Raw genomic sequence first — 21438 nt, 5'->3', positions numbered from 1 at the left:
CATCTTCCCTCCTCCTATGGGGAAGCACTGCTCTGCCAGGATGAATGCCAGAGGGATCTGCCAGAGGGCGGGCAGCAGCTGGCAAACATCTCAGAACAGGCAGGGCCAGCAACAGGGTCAGTGTTTACAAATGATAACCCATGTGAGCAGCGCTCACACCAGTGTTTGGGAAATAGCCTGCACCACCAATCTGACCTCCAGCCCAGATGGAATTTTTACTGATTTATTTATTTTATTTTTTTCTGAACAGAAATAAACCAAGGCCCCATGTTGGAAACTGGGAAACTGCACAAAAGTCAGCAATGAAATAAACTCGGAACAATGCCCAATTCAGACGGTCTAGGGGGCCTTCTGCACAGTGTCCATGTCAAAATTTCCTCATCCCAAAGAATTTCCTGCAAAACACACAGGATGCTTTTATTACCGAGTGGGTGGCATTTGATAGAGCATCCCAATTGTCCAGGGAGGCCAATGAACCAGGCATTATTCCACTGCCACCTCTCTGGTGGGACACTGCCCGCAGGAATACACCTCTGTCATCTCCTGCAAGGCTTAGTCACACATATAATATCGATCATACCCTGCCCTGCCAGCTGTGAAGTGCAGAGATTAATACGACAGAAATCATCTCTTTCATCTTTCCCCTTTGTTTCACATAATTTCAGTGCCAACGTGCCCTTCTCCCCACATACAACTATTTAGCAGCGATGAAGCTCTTGCTAATACTGAACACCGAAAGCAAAAGTTGTTTTTTGGCAGTATTGTGGCACAGGCACTTTGCTCCCTCATTTACTCCTCGCCTCAAACGCTGTGTGCAGTTTTGGGTGCTACAACATAAGAAGGATATAAAGCCATTAGAGAGTGTTCAAAGGAGGGTTATGAAGATGGTGGAGGATCTAGAGGAGGGTGGTTGGTCACTGGAACAGGGCAGTGGTCACAGCACCGAGTCTGACAGAATACCAGCAGCATTTGGACAATGCTCTCAGGCACCAAGTGGGATTTTGGGGGCTGTCCTCTGCAGGGCCAGGAGTTGGGTGATCCTTGTGATTCCCTTCCAGCCCAGGTAGTTCTATGATTCCTATAATTCTTATGCTCCCTGTTCACAGCACCGAGCCTGACAGAATACCAGCAGCATTTGGACAATGCTCTCAGGCACCAGGTGGGATTTTGGGGGCTGTCCTCTGCAGGGCCAGGAGTTGGGTGATCCTTGTGATTCCCTTCCAGCCCAGGTAGTTCTATGATTCCTATAATTCTATGATTTATGCTCCCTGACTGGCTTGGCTGATGGCACCACTCACACTCTCAGTGCCCCAGGATGGTTTGCAGAACCATGGCTGAGATTTTCTCACATCTTACATTTTTAAAGATGTGAAAGATCTGTAAATACATTACCCTGGAAGCAGAGCCCTGGTGATCAGCAAAAAGGCAAAAAGACATAAATCTGATGTAGGAATTGTTGATGTAGCAGCTGAGCCATGCTGACCCAGCAGCTCGGGAGGTCTGTGCCCTGTTTGATGGCAGCATGAACCCTGTGATTGTTTTGCAGCTGGGCTGATGTTGTGTGTTGTAATTAAAAGTGGCCACAGAATCACAGAAAGAGAATTTTGAGAAGGCAACCCACTATGATCATCGAAGTCCAACTCCTGGTTCTGCACAGGAGATGCCAAATGTTCCACCCTGTGCCTGAGACTGTTGTCCCAGTGCTGCTTGAGCATTGTGATCACTGCCCGGAGAAGCCTGTTCCCCCACCCTCTGGGTGAAGAACCTTTTCCCAATATCCATCCCAAGCCTCCCCGACCCAGGTCCAGGTTCCCTCGTGTGAGCAGAGATCGGAGCTGTCCCTCCCGAGAAGCTGCAGCTCTGCCCTCACTCTCCTCTGCTCCAGGCTTGTGAAAAACGCCAAGAACAACCAAGTGCCCTCGTATGGCCCCTCCACACCCTTCCCCACCATCGCATTCCCCTTGGATCCTCTCTAATAAGAACCGTTCGTGCTGAGCGAGGGAGCAGCGCCGGCCCCGGCAGCAGCGGGGCCCGAGGCAGCGGCGAGGCCGCGGGAGGCTCCGGGAGCGGAGGCTGCGGAGCTCCGGCTGTGCCCGGCTGGCTGTGCCCAGGCCGCGCCGGGCCCCGGCAACCACAGCGGGGCCCGGCTGAGCCCCGTGCCCGCGATGCTCCGCGACCTCTCCGCGCTCAAAGCCGCCGTCATCGGGGCCTGCGCGCTCACGGCCGCGCTCATCGCCTGCCTCCTGCTCCGCGTCTTCAGGTGGGCACCGCCCGCGACCCGCGATCGGGGGCACCCACCGAGGGGTCGGAGGGGGGAAGGCCCTCCTGTTTTATTTTTAAATTATTTATAAATATTATACGTATTTTACAGATAATGATATATTATATAACCTGCTAGTGATGTGTTCAAAGCCCGGGTAAACCACGGCGTGCGTGGCTGACCCCTGGGGAGCGTGCGGGGCTGCCGGCCTGGCAAGCTCTCGCCTTCCTCCGCTCCTGCAGGAAATCAGGGCAGGAGCTGGGCTCCAAGTGAGGTTTTCCAGCGGGGGTACACCCGCTGCGTGGGGCCACGGCGGGCCCTGGGGTGGGCACGGAGCGAAACGAGTGAGACTCCGCTGGAACATGTGGGAATACGCGGGGCTGTTGGCGGAGGTGGTGGTGGGCCTCTGGCGTGGCTGCCCGAGGAGCCGTGGGGTGCCTCGCCATGGGAACGCACAAAGCCGGAGCTCTCCCAGCCGGAGATGAGGCCCAGATGGCGAAGTGTCACGGCTCGGTGTCCGGCTGCCGGGCAGGGGCCGCCGGAAAGAGACGGGAACAGCTGGCGCTCGGCGGCGGCAGGAGGCGAAGCCATGGCTCAGGTGACAGGAGCAGTTAAACAGGTGGAGTTGGCAAATTCTTCCTTGTTCTGTCTTCAGGCAGCTCCTTTGTGCATGGCTGAAAGCCTGCTTCTCCTACTTTGAACTAATTCCGTGGAGGAAGGGCAGCGTTCATGATGGTAGTATTCCAAAGTGTGGTCTATAAACCGAAATGATCAGGGCTGATACTTTCTGAAGAAATTGACATTTAACTGTATTCTACTTAAGTGTGTGCAGCAGCTGGCAAAGGCAATGCAAATAAACGTGCTCATAAAGTGATGTGGTTTGGGAGAGCCCAATAAAATGTTGAAGAGGTGTTTGGTTTTTTAAAAAATCAGTATGTCTGCAGATGTACAGAGTTGTCACATACGAACAGCAGAATTGGTAGAGGTTATATGAGATAGAATTGGGAACTTTATAACTAAGGCTTTTCATCCTACACTAAGTTTCTACTCCTAGTTCTGTGTGATCTTGGAGAGTTTATTTTCTTTGCCACAGTTTCGTCTGGGTATAAAGCAGTATCTTGTGTCAAGGAGACCTGGCTGAATATTGGTAACCAAAGAAAGCAAACTGATAACTTTTAAAGGCCTTCCCTATACCATTATCAGCAAAAGCAGGTCCAAGTTAAAGTCACCTTGGGAAAGATGGATTTACTCTCCCATGCCAAAGTCGTCATTATACAGCTGATCAGAGTTAATGCAGCATTAAAAATATGTTAAACACCCTCTGAGATGTCGTGTGTATCTTTGGTAGAACCTGCTGGGGAAGTGGAAAATGCAGCTATTGGCTTCTTAGTATGTTTCTTTATCTGACAGAGCACTTGTTTGTAAACAGTTATCCCAGTTGCAAACAAGACAAGAATACCAACAGGTATGTTTGTACAGCGTCACACTTGTAGCTGACAACACAGATCAGTGGAGATTCTGTTGCAGGAGAGATAAGGGATTTACCCTCAATAAATGTAAAGCTTTTCTCGATCAGAATACAAGCTTTGTTCACACTTAGTCAAAAACATTGTGTTTTTTGTTTTTTTTTTTTTCTGAAGAGTCATGGATTCCTATTAAAGAGATTTTCCTGAAATCCAATCTTTGATTAAACTTTCACTGTGAAATTATTCTGTGTTGCTGGAAGTAAATTATCCTTTTATATGAGTTGTAGAGATGAAATAAACCAGTGATTGGCCAGATGCTTGTCACAGGCATTGGATTAATATTTTATGCATTTTATTTTTATATACATCTCATTTTTACATATTTTTCTATTCATATTCCTTTTTTTTTTTTAGTAGGAATGGATACATTTCTCCTGCTTTCAGCTCAGTTCTTAAGGCTACACTCAGATTCCTCTTTATTCCTTTTGGAAATGTTATGCTCTGAATTCATCTGATGGTTGTGTGGTTCAGAATGTGGTATCACCCAAAGTGGTCTGAATTTCCTTTCTCTCTGTGGCTGCTGGGGTCTGTGAAGGCCAGCCAAGACTTTGCTATTTGTCTGCATGTGGCAAGGTCTAATTTGCTATAGTATTTATTTATTTATTCTTTTTTGCAAGCTCAGTCCTGGGTTTGCTTTCTTTCCTACACCCGTGGGCTCTGCATGCTCCCAACCCAAAACCATTTCCACAACAAACCAAATTCCATGTTATTCTCAAGCAAATAGTTGGGTAGTTTGCATTACCGAGAAACACAGTGTCTTGCAACAGACTGTGTGGCTAAACTCACTCTTTGATCTGTGTTTTGGATTTTTTGTTTTTACCTCCATGTTCTGCCCTGTTTCTCTCCCCTGGTGCAGCTCGGTTCTTTCCATTGCAGTGCAATTTTTGGGATCAGCTCACAGGAAACACAGTTTTTCACAGTGGCCAACTGTGCTGGTGGATGGTGTGCCTTCTAGGGAAATCTGATAAATTATTTTGCTCCAGCTGAGAGCAACCCAAAGCTTTAGTTGCAGAGAACTCTGCTCTGTAAGTGTTTGCATCATGTCTTGACCTGCCCTTGAACAAACAGAACCCAGGCTGGAAAGGCTGCTGTATATCTGTATTTTTACAGAAAAGCTACCTGCTTCTTTTTCATCTTTTTGCTTTGTTAATTTTCTTCTTGTTCAGTTTTGATTTATTCCTTAAAAGCCACTTTAAGCTTAGTTTTCCAGTATTAGCAAAACTGGTATAAATGAGTTTGAGGAGAGAGGTTCAAGCATATGATCATAAGATACAAGACCCTTTGTTCTATGAGCTGGACAGTTGCTCCAGGCCATCCAAGGCTTAACCCCAGAGAGTTTTACTGATTTAAAATTAATTGTATTATAACCAGTTACAGTACTCCAGCAAAGACAGGGCTGCATGTTCCGGCCAGCAACAGAAAAGAAAAACTGATTAAATTCTGTTAAGTGGAGAAGAAAAAAACCCCAAAATCAGCCAAATATCCAACCTCAAAACATATATCTGTGACCCATGTTGAAAGCCATGGGCAGGCATCAGCGTTGATCATGGAATCACGGAATCACAGTTGGGGTTGGAAGGGACCTCACAGATCACCTCATTTCAACTCCCCTGCATGGGCAGGGACACTTTCCCCTGTCCCAGGTTGTGCCAGGGCCTCACCACCACCCTCACTGTAAAGAATTTATTCCCAATACCTGATTTAAACCTGCTGTCTTTTAATTGGAAACCATTCCTCCTTGGCCTGTCGCTACATGTCCCGTCTCCAGAAAACATGTGAGGACTTGGCTTAGTGCTTCAGCTTTGTTGTATACAGCACCATCCAGAGAGCAGAGATACCCAGAGAGATCAAGAGGAACGGAATATTGCTGATCTAATTAATCAGCTAGTAGGAAGCCTGGAGTTTCCTGAGGTTTTTAGTTCCATTTTTTTTTTAAACTGCTAAGGGAGTCCATTAACAGGAAGTAAACTGGTCCTAATTCCATTCTGCTTATAACATTGCTGCAGTTCTAGGAGAGACTGGCTTAATCAGACTTCCAGTAAGCACTCTACTTAGAAGGGATAAGACTTTTTTTTAGTTGTTTGGTTTTTTGTGGGGTTTTTTTTTTTTTTTTTTTTGTTTTTTTTTTTTTGTTTTTTTTTTTTTTTTTTTTTTTTTGGGGTTTTTTTTTTGTTTTTTTTTTTTTTTTTTTTTTTTTGGGGTTTTTTTTTTGTTTTTTTTTTTTTTTTTTTTTTTTTGGGGTTTTTTTTTTGTTTTTTTTTTTTTTTTTTTTTTTTTGGGGTTTTTTTTTTGTTTTTTTTTTTTTTTTTTTTTTTTTGGGGTTTTTTTTTTGTTTTTTTTTTTTTTTTACTTTCCAGGGGATGTTCCCCTCCCTCTACATCTCTTAGCAGGAGGTAAAAAACGCAGAGACCTCTCTCTCTGGGTCAGGAAAAGAATCATCTTTGAATGTCAGGGTTGTGGACTAAAATAGATTAGAGGCGTAAATAATACAATGAAGCAGTGAGTCGATTTGAGCACTTACCCCACCACATGATGCCTCAGAAAGGAGGATGAAGTGCTGCATATGACTGGTGCTTGATCAAAATAGCCTCTGGTCAAAGTACAGCCACAAAGGCAGCGTTCTGCTCTCTGTGTGTCCTTCCCTGCTGCCTGGAGAGGGATGTGGGGTGGAGCAGGCAGACCCTGGTGTGGTGTGTGGTGCCTCAGCACTGGGTCTGCAGTGAAAGGTTCATATCTCTGCCCCCAGTTAGCCTGGGTTTTCTTTCCTCCTCATAATTCTAGGCAAGACCTGTAGCATTCCTTCCTAATTACAGGGGGTGGCTGAATCAGCAGAAGCAACAGGATTTTTTAAGGTGGAAGATGGTTTTCTGTGCTAAACTACTCAGAACCATTTCTACCCTGGGGAGTGCATTGTCATTGTGCACACTCTGACCGCAGCTTCCAGCATGCTGCTTGTTTGCTTTTAAAAAACCCCCACAAAATGAATGTGGCTGGAAAGGAGATGCTCTGTTTGCCCATGAGGTCTAATGTGTCCTGATCCTGTCCAGGAGGTCTCAAAGTTCATGAAACATTTGTATTCTGTAGTTCCTGCCCTGTGCTGCTCTGCTGACTCCGCTGCCTGGTCCCACCTGCTGAATAAAGTGCTTTTCCTTTTTGTGCTGTCATTGCTGATGGTTGCAGGGATCCCACTGAGGTTCTGGAGTTTTAATGTGAAACAGTTTCCTGTCAGGCATGTAGGGAAACTCCCAAGGCTTTCCTGCAAAGTTAGCTCAGGTAATTCTTCTGTTATTTATGGAGCCTGGGGGAGTTGTGTAAATGAGCAAACGAGAAAACGGACTGCTGGAAAGCAGATTAATGGCAAATTGGCTAGATAATCTGGGGTGGAATGGATTGAGAAAGGGGTGGGAGGGAAAGACCTTTTTGTCTTATCAATGGCAAACAACTGGTTGTAGCAGCTTAGCCAAAAACCAGCAGCAAAATGAGCTTCCTCCCTATCCTAGATGAGTACCATCATTAAGTGAGGTTGTGGGGATTAATAGATCACTGTACAGTGAGTTCTGCTCCAGGTCCTCTTAAAAATGCAGCCCAAATAGACTAATTAATGGCTGGAGGCAAAAGGATTCTAGTTTCCCATTTCTAAAAATATCTGTTCTGCAGTAATTTCTTCAACCACTCCATTATTAACAGTTTTAAGATGAGCTCTGTGGAACAAGTTACATTTTCTAATGGAGGGAATGAGGGAGGAGGGATCTTAGTAAAGTGGGCCTGATACTCGGGTAGGATCTTAAATGAAACCCATGGAAACCCCCTGTAGCCTGTATGTGAGTGCAAAGTGGTAAGTAAGGCTGTGACAGGTTAGTCTTGGTCTATGTTTAGGCTTCCCAGCGTGAGTCAATATTTCATGTAAAAACAATGTCGTACTTGCAAGAGGAGACCTCCCTCCATCACTTTGCTGCTAGTTCTTAGCAGGCAAGCAGAGTAACTGAGAAGTGGTTTCAAAAGGATTTTCAAGTGTTTGGGTTAAGAGTCCTACTGTACTGGATATAAAATTGCTTGTTTCAACAACAGCAGTAAAAGAACAAACCACCCCGTGCTCTGCGTGACACAGCAGCACACATAGCTCTAAAGATTAGACCAGGAGGTGACTTTCTCCTCACTCCTGATGCAACCTCAGCCTTTAGAACAGGGAAGAGATGCAAACTGCTTCATCCCAAGGGCTGGGACCTGTTTGTTCAGCCTTGGACTACTGCCCAAAAGCAGTGCTTGGCAGAGGTGCTGAGATTTCCACATCAGAGCTGGTCACTGATTTAAGTTTCCTTAACTTTAAGCTTAGAAGGGATCCCTGTGGCGGAGATGCACACTCGGGGCTGGAGTCCAGTGTCTCTGCAGTGCTCATATCCCAGTTCCTGTTGCTTTGTAACTGTTTTGAAGACTTCTTGAGGCAAAAGCTGTGCTTTTGGATCCGGCACACCTCGCATGATGTGCCAGGGCAAGGCGTCTTGGTGGTAAAAGTGCACTTGGGATGTGCTCAGAGCTCAGAGCACTAGCTGTGATTACAAAAAATCTGCTGGGCTGCTTGCTTGTGCCTGCACCAGCTCCCGTGTCATGCTTGGCAGGTAGCAGTTTTGTTTGCTAAAAGGTGTAGGGGAAAGTTCTGCATTTTGTTAACCAAAACCATCCACTTTTCTGCCCGAAGGCTGGCCGAGTACACATCAACACGTTCTTGAATGTATAATGACAAAAATGCATTCATGCATGAGCAGTGTGACCTTCCTAGTATGTATGAAAACAGTAGGTGAAGTAAAAAAAAAAAGAACCCACACAATTCAAGCTAGAGGCAGAGAATAAGTTGAAAAGCCACACAGAAAGTGTTTATTAATTGAAAGTGTTAGAAAATAGATCTGTCAAAACCGTGGGGTGTGCAGGTGTGTGAGCATCTCCATTTACAAAGGAAGGTAAGGCTGGCATCTGTGGGAGGAGAGGTGGTAGGTACAGTTAGCTTTGAACAATGGTTGATTATTTTTCATAGCACCTGCACAGATGGAGCCTGAAACTGCTTCAGGTGAGAGTCAAGGTTGTTGCTGTGTGAGTCCTGAGCTTGGCCTGACTGCAAGGAAAGCGACCAGGCAATTTTGTACCCAGACAGCATCACCTCCTTTCTCCTAATCCTGCCTAGAACATTCCTATGGCTCAGCAGGGCTTAACCTGTGCTTTCTCATCTGAACATGTTCACTAAACCAGTGGCTGCTTCAGCTGATTAAGCCCTCGTCTCACTTATTGAGTGTGGCAGCAGGAGCACGTGGTGGCTGCAGTGTTCGTGTGCCATCCCTGGGTGCTAGAGCATCTCTGGTTTGTCAGCAGTGGAAAGACTGTCATTGGTCTGGATTGCAGCTGACGAGGAACTGCTCCACACACAGGCACCAAGAGTGGCCTTGGGAAGGCAGCAGGAGGGAACAGAGGCTGGTTCTGCAGTGTTCCTGTTAGGGAGTCTGAATCCAACAGAGTCAGAGCTGATGGGAGCCGCTTCAGCCTCTCCAAGGAATGCATGTAACCTCTCCAAGGAATGTATAAAGGTAGTCTTTCCCATGTCTGTTTCAGGTCTGGCAAGAGGATTAAGAAGACCAGGAAGTATGACATCATCACCACCCCGGCCGAGCGGGTAGAAATGGCTCCTCTGAACGAAGAAGACGACGAGGACGAAGACTCAACAGTGTTTGATGTGAAATACAGGTACTGCTGCCATCCATCCAGTTAGACTTGCTCACTGAGCTCTTGTTAGTGAAAATGGCTCTTTTATTTCTCCGCTGGGCTAACTTGGCAGGGATGAGGCAGTCACAGTCTCCCTCTTTACCCAAGCATTATCCCTTTCCTTTACACTCCTTGGCCTATTCCCAGCACACACGGCTCTGTCCTCCCCTGCTCCTGCAATAGCCCTGTCACTACCCCAGGCTGTCTGCACTCCTGTTTCCCCTGCAGAGCAGCACAACGGGATACACGTGTCCCAAAGAGCTGACAGCGTTTGACAGACTGAACTTCCCCTCTCAGGCAGCTGCTGGCAGTTCCTGTGTGCTCACACTGGATGGAGGGCTGTGGATCAAGGGTTGTGGATCCAGGGCTTCTTTCCCAGGCTGTGAGCCTGGGAGGAAAATCAGAATGAATCTCCACAGGATTTGTACCAGAGTGCTCCTGAGTTGGTCTGTGACAGAGAGGACTGTGGGCCCTCACTGATGCTGTTAGCAGTTACCCCTTAGCAACAAACTTTCCTTAAATATGTTTGTCTTTTTGAGATGGAAGTGGTGTGACAACCCCAAACTTCTGCTGCCTATTCTGGGCCTGAAGATTTATGGCAACAGCTCAGCATATAAAGATGCTGCTTGTTGATTTATGGCATCAGGGTATCTGCATCTTTTATTTTTGTTTGCATCAAGCCATCCACACTATTCAAGTTGTGTTCTCATCCAAATAAGGCCTACTCTAAAATCTGTCCTACTTTGGCTGAAATAAGCTCTCCTAATTATAAAAATGCAGATCTTGACAACTTCTAACTGGAGATTTTACGGACTTTACTCACATTGCCCATCTACTAACTTTGGGAAAGGGGGAACACCACATCTGCTCTGAGCACATGTGTGCCAACATCTGAACCACGCACCACCATATGCTCCACTGGTTGTTTCCCAAATCACTGCATTAGTTCTCCATAAAAATCAGGAAATAGCTGAGAGCCATGAAACAATGAAGGGTGTGAGTCAAGCCTTTGTGTGTAAACAATTAGTTCTTGATTTAGAAGACTCCCATCAGTACTTACCTGACTTTTGCTGTTCCCTGTAACTGCCCTGTGTTTGCTCTGATAATTTCAGCTTGTGCAGTTTGTACTGTAGGATCGAGCTTTGTTAAACCCAGAGTGCAGAGATCTGAGTTGCCATGACTATTTAAACAGCCACCATGTCCCACCCTTTTCCTTTTAACTCCATACTTTCTCTGTGAACTTTTGGAAAAGGGATCTGAGGGTTTTATCCCCAAATAGTGAGAACAGAATAATCTAATCATGGCAGTGCTTCAGGACAAGATGTTTAAAAGTGAAATAGTGGATGAACAAAGAGAGCTTGCTGGGGACCATTTGTCTCTTGAGAGCTGTGTTTGTGTTATCTGACGTTGCTTCCCTGGAGCAGGAACTCTGCCACTGTCACTGAAGGTATCAGCTCATCCTGGGTCCCTGTTCTTGGCCAACCAGTTCTCTTTTCAGCTGTGGGAATTCCTCCTTTCTGTCACAGTGCAACAGCTGTTAAACTGGATGTTTTCTGCAGTCCTTGCTGTTTCAGGTATTGTTTTGTTTAGCTTAAACAGAGCTACTCATTTTGGAGGGGAAGATCATATTACAGACAGCCCCTTAACAGTGCTGATTTTGGGAAAGCTTTGAGGATACATTTGCTGTGGAAGGTGTCAAGCTCTCTGGTTCCTTTGTGCAGCTTGGAGAGTATATCCCAAACAGTTTACAAATCCTGTCACCAGTAAAGAGACTTCTTTGCAAATTGGAGTTGCTGAGTTTGACCATTGACAATCCCATTGAACTAGTCAGGACTTTTTTCATAGGTGCTTGTGTTCAGATGGGAAGAGAAGGATAGAGCTGCAAAAAGGGCAGCTCAGACTTGCCCACAGGGAGTCAGGGAACAAACTTCCAACAGGTCTTCTCTTGGTGTATCTGCCTCAGTCCTCCCCTGCCCCCCAAGCTGGTATTCATGGTGTGGGAGGCTCTGAGCTGGTTTATCTGAGATCCCCTCCCATTGCTGAAACATCTGTGCTGGCGCTTGCATCTGTATTTGGGGGAGTAATTGAGATTCTGTGTTCTCTCCCCATGTAATGCAAACAGCTCTCTAATTAAAAGGCAGTTGGTGTGGAGCAGCAACAGGGGAGAAGTGACATTTACCTCTCCAATTGGTTCTCGTGCAGTTAATTTTCTTTCCTTTAATGCTCTGTCCTTGTGCAGATTTGTTTCCAGTCTTACATGAAGCATCAAAGAACAGCAGACAGTGTAAATTGGGCTGTTGGATGAAGGTCGTTGCTATTTTTTTCTATTTTTTTTCAGGAGGCTTTAAAGTTTTAGGCTCCCAGTAGTTCCCCCCCACCCGGCTTCCCTTGGGCAGTGGAGCAACAAGAAATAACCACCTTTCTCCAGTAAGGCAGACTAATGAGACCACTTCAAAATGTTACCCAAACACAGTCCTTTCTTTGGATGCAAAAACCACCCACTGCAGCCTCTGTCAAATGTGTGCTGGATCAGATCCCCTCTTTGCAACCTCATCCCAGCAGCAGGGAAGCAGCTCTGTCAATGGCCTCTAATCCTGCCGGCACAATTTCTGTGTGAAAAGAGGTGGAAAGTATGAAACAAAGATTGTCACAGAGTAAAAGTGCCAGATCACTTGGACATTGATACCTCCTTAAAAAGTTTCATGGAAACCACTCTTTTAATATTTGTGTTTCTGTATGTATTTGCTCTGCTGTTGAGAGAGGCATTTAGATAGAGTTCAGGAATTGTTCTGAAATTACTGTAAAGCTACACAAAGAAAGCAAATGGAAAGAGTGTTTGTTTCTTGATCACCAATTCAGTCTGTGCTGAAGGACGAAAAGCATTCTTGTCCCATTGATTCCTGGACTACATGAACTATATTGGTCATAATTTCCCAGATGTCAGATGGTTTTTCAGGTTTCATGATGGGATTTGCTGCACATCTTCAAAAATGAGTTAGTGGAAAGCTAGATCCCACTCTCCATATGTGCTTTTTCTCATCCTAGAAATAGATTTTGATTTGAAGATTTCCCTCTCCTATTTGCTCCTTTAGCTCTTACTTTCAGGAGGGCAGGGGGAATTTGCTCGGGTTCTGTGATCTCTGTGATGGAGCTAAGCCATCGATTCATCAGGCATTTGGCACTCAGGGATACTTGAGTAGAGAGCAGTGAAGTAAAGTAGGTTACAGGCAAACATCGCCAACAAACTGGTGTCCATCCCCCACCACAGAGCACTCTGCTTATTTTGTGTTATAAGAGAAAAGAGATTAAAACAGCTGCAAAAAGAACTAGTTCCTGAAAAGGTAAATAAAATTGTTAGCTTGTTAAGCTTATTAACTCTAGCGAGGCTCATTGGGGGATTTCTTGTCAGCTTCAATAGGAAACTGAAAACAGGTTCTGAATAAATTCCGCGGCGCCTTGCACATGAAAGGCTTTGAAAGCACTTCAGTAATCTGGGATATCAGCAGTGACTCCTCTCCCTGCTGACTTGCAGCTGTTGGAGGCAGCGAGTTCTGCTCTTGCTTCGCTTGCTGGGCGCAGCTGGGGGAATTTCACAACTGTCCAGGGCCATATGTGCCATGTGACAGCCCAGAGCTGGGGAAAGAACTTGGAATTTAAATGCCAGTCCTGGTGTCAGGCTCCTAAATAAATACAGATAGAAAGTTTTTCTTGGGGCAGATTGAAGCCTCTGTCCTTTCTGTCAGCTGAGTAGAATTCCTCAGTTTGTTTTCCCTGTGGATTGTCATTTTTCCTCTAACAGCAGCAGCAGCACCGGCAGAACGCAGAAGTGGTTTAGGAATGCATCTTCCAAAGTGCTCTTGAAAGGAGAAAGATTTATGTGTAAGGAGCAGTGGCAGGCTGAGGGAAGAGGACAGGAATATTTATTCAACCACTGTGGGTCTAAAGGGCTTTTGAGAGCTTGCAGGATGTTTTAGAGGAAAGATACACCAGATGTAAGGGCTGGATTCTGGATTCATCCCTTTTCCAGGCACTGATAGCATTGAACTGTAGAGAAACATCTTCAGCACAGTTGCAGGGCTCAGCCTTTGATGTACCCAAGTCTTGGGAGTGTCTGTAAAATATGGGTTACACTACTGGTGCCTTCTCTAGGACTACATCCTTTCCAGATCCTGGCTGCGTGTGCAGCTCTGAACGGAGCATGGAATTGTTCAGTTTGTTACTGTGAGGTGTTCACTCTCAAGGGAGCAGCTCTAATGGATTTTTTTCCATTGAAAGCTGCAGGCAATTTTGGATGATGCCAAGTGAATTGTACTGGCGTTTATAGCAGCTTATTTTTTTTCCCCCAGCAGGCAGCAGTGACAAGTTGTGTGTAAATGGAGGGGTATCATTTATCCTCATCTGAAGGGGGTGCAAATCACCAACACGGGCAGCAGCTCACTATAAATACAACAAATTGCCAAAGCTTTGGTGCTGCTGTTAAGGATTTCCCATAGGCCCACAGCAGGGGAGAAAAAGAGATAGTCAAAAAGCAATTTTTGCTGGGTTTTGAAGGCCAGTTCTTTCCTGATGCTAGTGTGATAGTTGTTGCAGAGCACATGTTCTGCTGCTCTTGCAGACCTGTGGGAGGGCTCTTGCCTCCTTCCTGCAGTGTAACAGGCTCCTGTTAAGATTTTTCTGAACCCTGAAGCAGTTAGGGTGTCAGGAGGCACATCCACAGCAAGGAGGATGGTCCATGTGTGTTGATGGGTAAGGGGTGCACTGGTGTGTAAAAGCTGTGAGGTGCAGAATGCAGTTTCCTGAGCCTCCCTGTGCACATTCCCTTCTCTGCTCTGCACAGTGACTGGCCACAGGATCTTCCAGCATCTGACCTTTCTCTTATCTGACTCTGCTTTTGTCTTCCCTTGGTATCTCTTTTCTGGCATGGCACTAACACCCCATCACTGCCACCAGATATACAAACTGCTGGAATCAGTGGCAATCCCAGTGCCTTTTCCTTTCTGGCTGTTGTGATTTTTTTTTCTCCACTTCACACATGGGTTTTCATCTCTGCCTGTGAGTAATTTAAATTGCAAATCTCCAGCTGTGCTAATTCTTCTGCTTTCCAGGTAAAGCAGCTCCGTGGAGCACCAGTGCCCTGCAAGACATCATTCTGCTGTCGAGGGACCTGCTGAACCCATAACTGTGAAAGGGGAGGCTTTCATCTCTGCAGCACTACAACCTCACCTCCTCGAGGTGCTGTTTGTACAGCAGACTGTGGATCTTCTGACTAAAACAGCACCATTTGGCTCCCTGGTGTCCCAACTCCTGCGTTGGAATGACCAGAGTTCCTCTTTGCAAACTGGGCTCTCCTGCTTTAGGAGGGCTGCAGTGTCACCAAAGCATTACAAGGTGCAGCTCCTCACGGTCTAAATAAGTTTTGCAGAAGGAGGAAGACAAGGAAGATTAAACTGAGCTGCCCCAAGGACTTATTTTCTAAAATCCTAATTCAACACTTCAGTCACTGTTAAACTTCAGTCATTGTTAAACAGATCATGTGTTTAAAAAAAAAATCAAGAAGTATTTTTGGGCCTTACAGAGGTGACTTAGGACTTAAGATGGTAAAAATGTAAGCCATGCTGAAATGCCACACTATGTTTGGTGTAGGGTTTGGGTGGGAAGGGGTTGGGAGGTCGACTCATGTAGGAAATTTTCTTGACTTGCTACTGATTTTCTTTTTTAAACAACTATTGCACTAAGTTTTCATGATGACACTCTCATTGTCCCAAGGAGCTCTGATCAGATCAACTTCAGTAAGTGAGACCACAGGGAAATAGGAAGAATCAGGCATGCTCTAAACTACAACAATCTTGGATTAAAGAAGATATATTTTTGTAATTTTCTGCCCTTCCACTGGGAGTAAAACCAGTGTTTTGTACTGTCCTGTGCTGACTGTAACTTGTCTACAATTCATTACCTTTTTCTAAGCAAAGTAAGTCCTCATGTGGAATGATTGGATTGCAGAGACAACATGTCTTATTTTTCATGGAAGCTTCATGTAAGTGATCTTATTCTCTGTCAAACTGGAAGTTTTCCCTTACTACCTGCTTGACAAAGCTCATTTAACTCAAGGACGATTTTTAGCTGTTGTTTCCTGCTGTGCTTTGTGCTGCAGAGGTCGGAGCTGTGGGATGACACTGTGGGAATTAGATTGCTGCATCTGGAAAGGTTGGGTTTGGAAGACCGCAGGCATCCAGGCATTCCAGGCCAGCGGTGGAAAGGGCAAACCTAACTGGGTTACTTTCTTTACTTTGTGGTTTTCCTTTAGAGTAACCACAGATGAATTTCAGACTTTGCTGTTTACTGCACTCCTTAACACCTTCTATTTTGGGTTTTTAAGCTGGCTGAAACCTTGCTTTTCTTGGGGAATGCATATTTTCCAATTGTTTTAGGATTGTCCCACTGTTTGCTTGACCCTCTCCCAGCCTTGCAGTTGCAATCCCTCAAGGAGACTGCAGTTTCTGGCAAAGCACCAGCCTTGTAGCAAGCTGCCACTTTTGGGATTTTTATCTGTTTTTTTAAAGCCCTATTGAGATTTGAGGCTTGTTGAGAAACCAAACTGCTTTGTCTTGATACCACGACCTGTGCCAGTTCTATGTGGTTCCCCTTGGCCCTTCAGTCAGTAAAAGGAGGTGAAGGGGAATTTTTTTTCCTTTCCAGCAGCCTTGTGCATTCATCCCAGCAGCTGCCATCCCACAGCTTGCTTTCCCCTAGCTGTGACTCAGCAAAGGCTTTGCAGACAGCCAACTCAGCCTGGATGGAAAAATCCCAAAGCAGACTGTTGTGTTAATATTAGTCATCAAGGCAATATAAAATGCTCTGTTATTTTCATTCATGGAATAGTTTGAGTCATTCTGTGCCTCTGTTACCAAGCAATATTTGACTTGTCAGCTGTGAGGTGAGGATGGGCTGGGCAGGTTGTTCTGGCTGGCAGGAGCCACAGGGAGCAGAGTGGAACTGCAGGTTCAGGTGAGGTCTGGAGCTCTCAGGTGAGGTCTGGAGCTCTTTCTTCACCTTAGTAAAACAGGTTTCAGGCTCTAGGCTGGATGCCTCAGAAGGAAATACTGGGTTTCTTCAGGGCTGCAAAACTGAAGGCTGGGAATTGAACCTCGTGGGCAGACCAAGCCCTTTTGAAGTCAGAGAAGTGGCAATGCTGAGAGGAGAGAGGGAGGTTAAAAGCTTCTGTTGGCATTTGCAGAAGGAGGGGACAGGATGAGGTGGCTGCCCTGTCTGTTGCAGGCACCATGGCAACGTGTTCATGCCCACTCTCCTGCCACACTCATTAAGCTGAGCATCAGGCACTCTCAGAGTGGAGAGAGGGAAGGAAACCATCTCTTTGCACAAAAGAAAGGCAAGACCAAGTTGTGTAGGAGAGAGATGAGAAGAAAATATTCATGATGCCTTCTGAGCAAGTCGGTTCTTGAAATCAGTTTTTCCAGCAGCTTCAGGTCACTTGCTGAGTTAGTCTGGCAAAGGCCTTCTGCTCTCCTTGCTTAAAAAAACCCCAAAAAATCCCACTATTTTCACAACATGGCCAAATCTCAATGGTGGACAGGGACCAGGTATTTAAGATGTTGAAGATGGAGGTGCTCAACAGCAGCTGGGATTTCCTGGCTCCTTGAGGAAGTCCCAAACTGTGTGCCATAAGCTAAAAAGTGTTTATAGGGAAGCAGCAGCTGCTTGTTGGAAAATAAAATAAAGGTCAACCTGACCAGTTGCTCACAGTCATGAAAATAATCCAAATGCTTTGTCTGATACTCAGTTGCTGTTGCAAATGTGAGGCAATGTTTACCTCTACAAAACTTGCTGTATGTGATTTAAAGTGTCTGGTTAAATATTCTATAGCTATATTTAGTTAAGATTTTAAGAGCACTTGACGTGACTCATCTAATAGTATATATATGAATATTTTTTTAATTGTAGAAATCAGTTTAAAACATAGTTTTAATAATTTGAACTGTTTGGTTCAGGTAGTTCTAGGAGTTCATCAGAGAAGAAATAGCCATTAACCACTACATGAGTTTTTTTTTTTTACCTTAATGTTCTGTGTATCTTACACTGCGGATTTAATCTGTGACTGTAACGTGTCTTAGTATCTGCTGCTATTTTGTGTTGCGTAGTCAAACTTGCTTTGTTCAAGAGCATTTTAAAAGGCATATTTTTTTGTTACAGAAAATGAAAACAGAAATGTTATTACAGCTGTCTGTCTGTAGCTCACTTACTGCTTACAGAATCCTCCAGCTCCTGGCTGAGGCAGAGTGTGTGAGTCAGAGGCTTTTCCCTTTGTGCATGTGGAGGGAAAACCCTGCACAGAATTGCAGCTGCTTTGCTCCAGCCACAGCCCTGTCACCAGAGATTACACCTGAGAAGCCAGAAATCAGTGTGCCGTGCTTACCTGCAAATCTAAGTACACAGATAGCTTTGTATTTGCATTTTTCCCCCTTTTGTTCCCTGGAAATTGCAGAGATGACTGCGAACACTTGTTTAGCACACTGACTCTGTGATCCCCTAGTGTTTATCTTAAGACCAAACTTAGTTGTAACAGTCTACAGGCACTAATGAAGCTTGAACACATAGACACTAATTAACTCAAACACTTTGTTCATAACTGTTCCCTCTAATTCCATGTACATGGTATAATCTCTGCAGGGTGATGGGCTGTGGTTTTTGTTAAAGATTTTTCCTTGCTAGATGAGTTTCTGCTGCTGCAGTTTGTGTGTGAGGAGGTATCAGGACCATGTGTTCAGTTTAGTGCAATTGCTTTGAAGTTCTTTTTAAAAAGAATTTGTCATTGTGACCAAAGCTTCTTTTTAAGGAAAAATTGGTTGCGTTTGAATGGACTTCATGTGTTTCAGTAGAAACTGCCATCATTAAACGTGTTCTTGAAATCCCTGTGCTGTGTGTTATGTTTAAGGCAGGAGAGAGAAAGGGCTGATGCTTTTTGGAACGAGGTGGATGTCAGAGCTCCTGTGTGCTCCATTATTAGAGGGTTGCAAGTCCTTTTGTCCTGTGACTCTGAATCAGGGTCTGACAACGGGGAAAACTGGTTTTAGCAGCATGGTAGAGGAATATGTTTAAACACATGAGGTCCCCATCAACCATCAGAAAGCTGGGCTTACTGCTGGGATCCAAAGGCAAAATCCTCTGCAATAGGGGAGGGATCTCAGTGCCTTTGGCTTTATGAGGTGTTTGGTACCTCAGAGCCCCCAAGCAGGAGCCACATGAGCAGCCTGGGCCAAGCCCTGTCCCCTCCCTGGGGTGGCCAGGTCACACCACAGCTGCCTTCCTTCCCCTCCAGACTTGCTTGATGAAGTTGCCCATCTCTGAAGCAATTTTGCCTTGTGGCTTTCGGGGCATGGCAGGACGCTGAAGTGCTGGTGATAAGGATCAGGGCAGTCTGAGGCTGCTTGTTCCACACTTTTGGCAGTTCTCAGGGGACTGTTTTGCTCCTGGATATGGAGAGCAGATACTTCTGGGCTCTGGAGCAGCTACAGGACAGACTGGTGCAGCACCCTGTGCATGGATTAGCTCTACCTCTCTCCTCTGCCGTGATTTCTCTGCCTTGATGTCTTCATCTCTTCAGGACCAGTCTAAGAGTAATTCAGTGCTGCAGACAAGAGGCAGCTGCTGTCCCGCCTCTGCTTTTTGAATTATGTCCTGCCAGCAAAGTGAAGCTCAATCTAATTCAAAATACCCCAAAAAAACGCTGTCAGCCTTGAGCCAGCTGAGCAGCTAAGCTGGTCTGTGTAGGAAGCTCTAAGACCCCTCAAGGTGAGCCCTAGCCTAACGCTGGCTAAGCAGGACAGGCTGCTCTTAGCAGAGGCTGCAGCAGTGAGGATGTGACAGAACAAAAGGCAGAGGCTGCAGTCGCTGGTGTACTTACCTTTCTGAAGGGGTCTCAAGTGGAAAACGAGCAAATGACCTGTGGAAATTATTACCTAAGTAAGAGCTGAAGAGCTGAGTTTGATGAAGGTGATTGCAGCTGAGACTGTGTGAGGAAGGGCAAGGCTCAGCTTAGCCCTTCCTGAATTTTGACATGGGAAAGCCCAAAGCTGCAACAAAGATTTTCTCAGGCAAGTCTTAATATATTTTTTTTTCCTAAATGTATCCTGTTAAGGGGATGTTTCTGCAGTATCTGGAAGAGTTCTGCATGGGCCAGAGTACAACACAGCTTCCCCTCTGCTGTGGGTGGCTGCTACCACCCTCGTACAAGCTGCTGCTCTTCTTGGTGAGTCTGTGTGCAGGAGTGAGGTTAAGTGAACAGAGCTAATTCACATTTACAACCCTGGAAAAAGCGAGGGGGGTGTCTTCCTTGTGTCTCAGTGCCAGTGATCTTTGGATGCCGTGATACTGATAACTGCAAAATTGTCAGTGATGTGTGGTAGATGCTATCAGAGACAGGAGCTGAGCACTGAGATGATTGGAATCGTGCCTGACAACGAGCTCTATTAAGAGTGTGAAACAAGAGCAGCTCTAATTGCTTAAGACTGAGTAGTCTGTAACTAGGCTGCACAGAAACACTGAGGATAGTTAATCTCCCTATCAGCTGGCAATTGCCAATTTTGAAGAGGCCAGAAACTCTTCTAGCTCTGGTTTCAGACAGACACCCACTCCAGGCTGGCTCACTTCTTCCATGGCCTTTTGCTCACAGCATGTTAGATGAGCCAAATATATTTCAAAACAGTACTTCTAATTCATGGAAAACAACTCTTCAGCTGAAGAAAGCAGCATGGAAGGCGTGGCCATTGCTTTTAAAGCTAAGAAGCAAAGGGTGTTAAAAATCCAGATGTTGTTTTTGATGGCTTAGGAAGCATAAAGCTGGTTTCTAGGCTTCTCTCTCCCCTCCCCTGGTGTCTCCAGCCACCTTGTTCCCGCATAAAGCTGGTTTCTAGGCTTCTCTCTCCCCTCATGCTGGTGTCTCCAGCCACCTTGTTCCATCACTTGTCTCCACGCTGGGGGACCAGCAGCACAGGGGGGCCCAGCTCCCTCCAGCTCCATGGGGAGGACCCACTTAGGCTGCATATGGACAAGGAAGGAGAAGGCAGGTCCTGAGGAGCTTGAGGAGCTGCTTCAGAGCTTCAACCAGCATCTTTAATCTCTAGCTTGGAAGATGCTACAATCCTAATTGCCAGCCTTCAAAGGCTGCCAGCCCTGGCTCAAGAACACACTCCTGGATGTTGTCTGCCCAATCCATCCTGCCCAGTGGTGGAGGGAACCCACTGATCTGAGTGTGAAGCAAGGACAAGGACTCAGATTCCCTGGCCAGGGTTTCAGCTCTGTCGTGTGCAGATGGGGAACTGTTGTTTGAAGGATGAGGAGGGATAAGGATTAGATGACCTAGTGTACCTCCTCAGCCAGGACAATTCATTTGAAGGCTTTTCTGTGAAGGGTAACACATCATCTGCTTAAAGCTCATTCTAACTCCTCTGAGCTTCTTGCAGTGGCTCTTTGGAGATAATTTAATTCAATGTACCTGTCATTATGCTGTCCTATCAACAATCTAGCACTAGATACCTGTCCAGGACCTTTACCAATTTCAAAAGCCAAATAAGCCAGTTTAATCATCTTCTCTGACCTGTGTTGAACAGCACAGAACATCCCTACAGGCTCCTCTGCCAAGTCTAAATGCCAGTGAAATAACTGTGGCACAATTCCCTCTTGCATCCAGATTGGAAAGAGATCCCATCTTTGGGCTATGGGATCACAGAAGCCAACCTCCCCTCCAGACTTGCTGGCCCTGCTCACAGTGAATCCTCAGCTGTGGATTTCTTGCCAGGGAACAAGTCTGTTAAAGGGACCTGTGTTGATCTAGCTGGTCCTGCTCAGCTCTCATGCCAGCCCAAAATAACCACTGCACTGCTGCTGAGC

At 45.8% G+C, this 21438-nt stretch overlaps 1 protein-coding gene across 1 annotated transcript; it reads left to right on the top strand.

The window, feature by feature from the left end:
- Positions 1-884: 884 nt before the first annotated feature.
- Positions 885-18458, top strand: FAM174B (family with sequence similarity 174 member B). Its single transcript, XM_041418447.1, has 4 exons — positions 885-909; positions 1981-2260; positions 9385-9516; positions 14640-18458. Exons 1-4 carry the CDS (start codon positions 885-887, stop codon positions 14641-14643), a joined length of 441 nt encoding a protein of 146 aa, XP_041274381.1. The 3' UTR covers positions 14644-18458.
- The last annotated feature ends 2980 nt before the right edge of the window (positions 18459-21438 follow it).

This window comes from Onychostruthus taczanowskii, unplaced genomic scaffold (assembly GCF_017590055.1).
Source record: "Onychostruthus taczanowskii isolate IOZ18803 unplaced genomic scaffold, ASM1759005v1 scaffold6, whole genome shotgun sequence".
NCBI lineage: Eukaryota > Metazoa > Chordata > Aves > Passeriformes > Passeridae > Onychostruthus > Onychostruthus taczanowskii.
This window is presented reverse-complemented; position numbering and strand designations above follow the sequence as displayed.

What these genes read in the sequence shown, in the direction of transcription:
- FAM174B (XM_041418447.1), top strand. Translation starts at nt 885, where the DNA reads ATGGTGGAGGATCTAGAGGAGGGTG. An exon ending in GGAGGATCTAGAGGAGGGTG is followed by an intron (nt 910 to 1,980) that starts GTTGGTCACTGG and finishes CTCTCTAATAAG; the next exon opens with AACCGTTCGTGCTGAGCGAG. An exon ending in CTCCTGCTCCGCGTCTTCAG is followed by an intron (nt 2,261 to 9,384) that starts GTGGGCACCGCC and finishes TGTCTGTTTCAG; the next exon opens with GTCTGGCAAGAGGATTAAGA.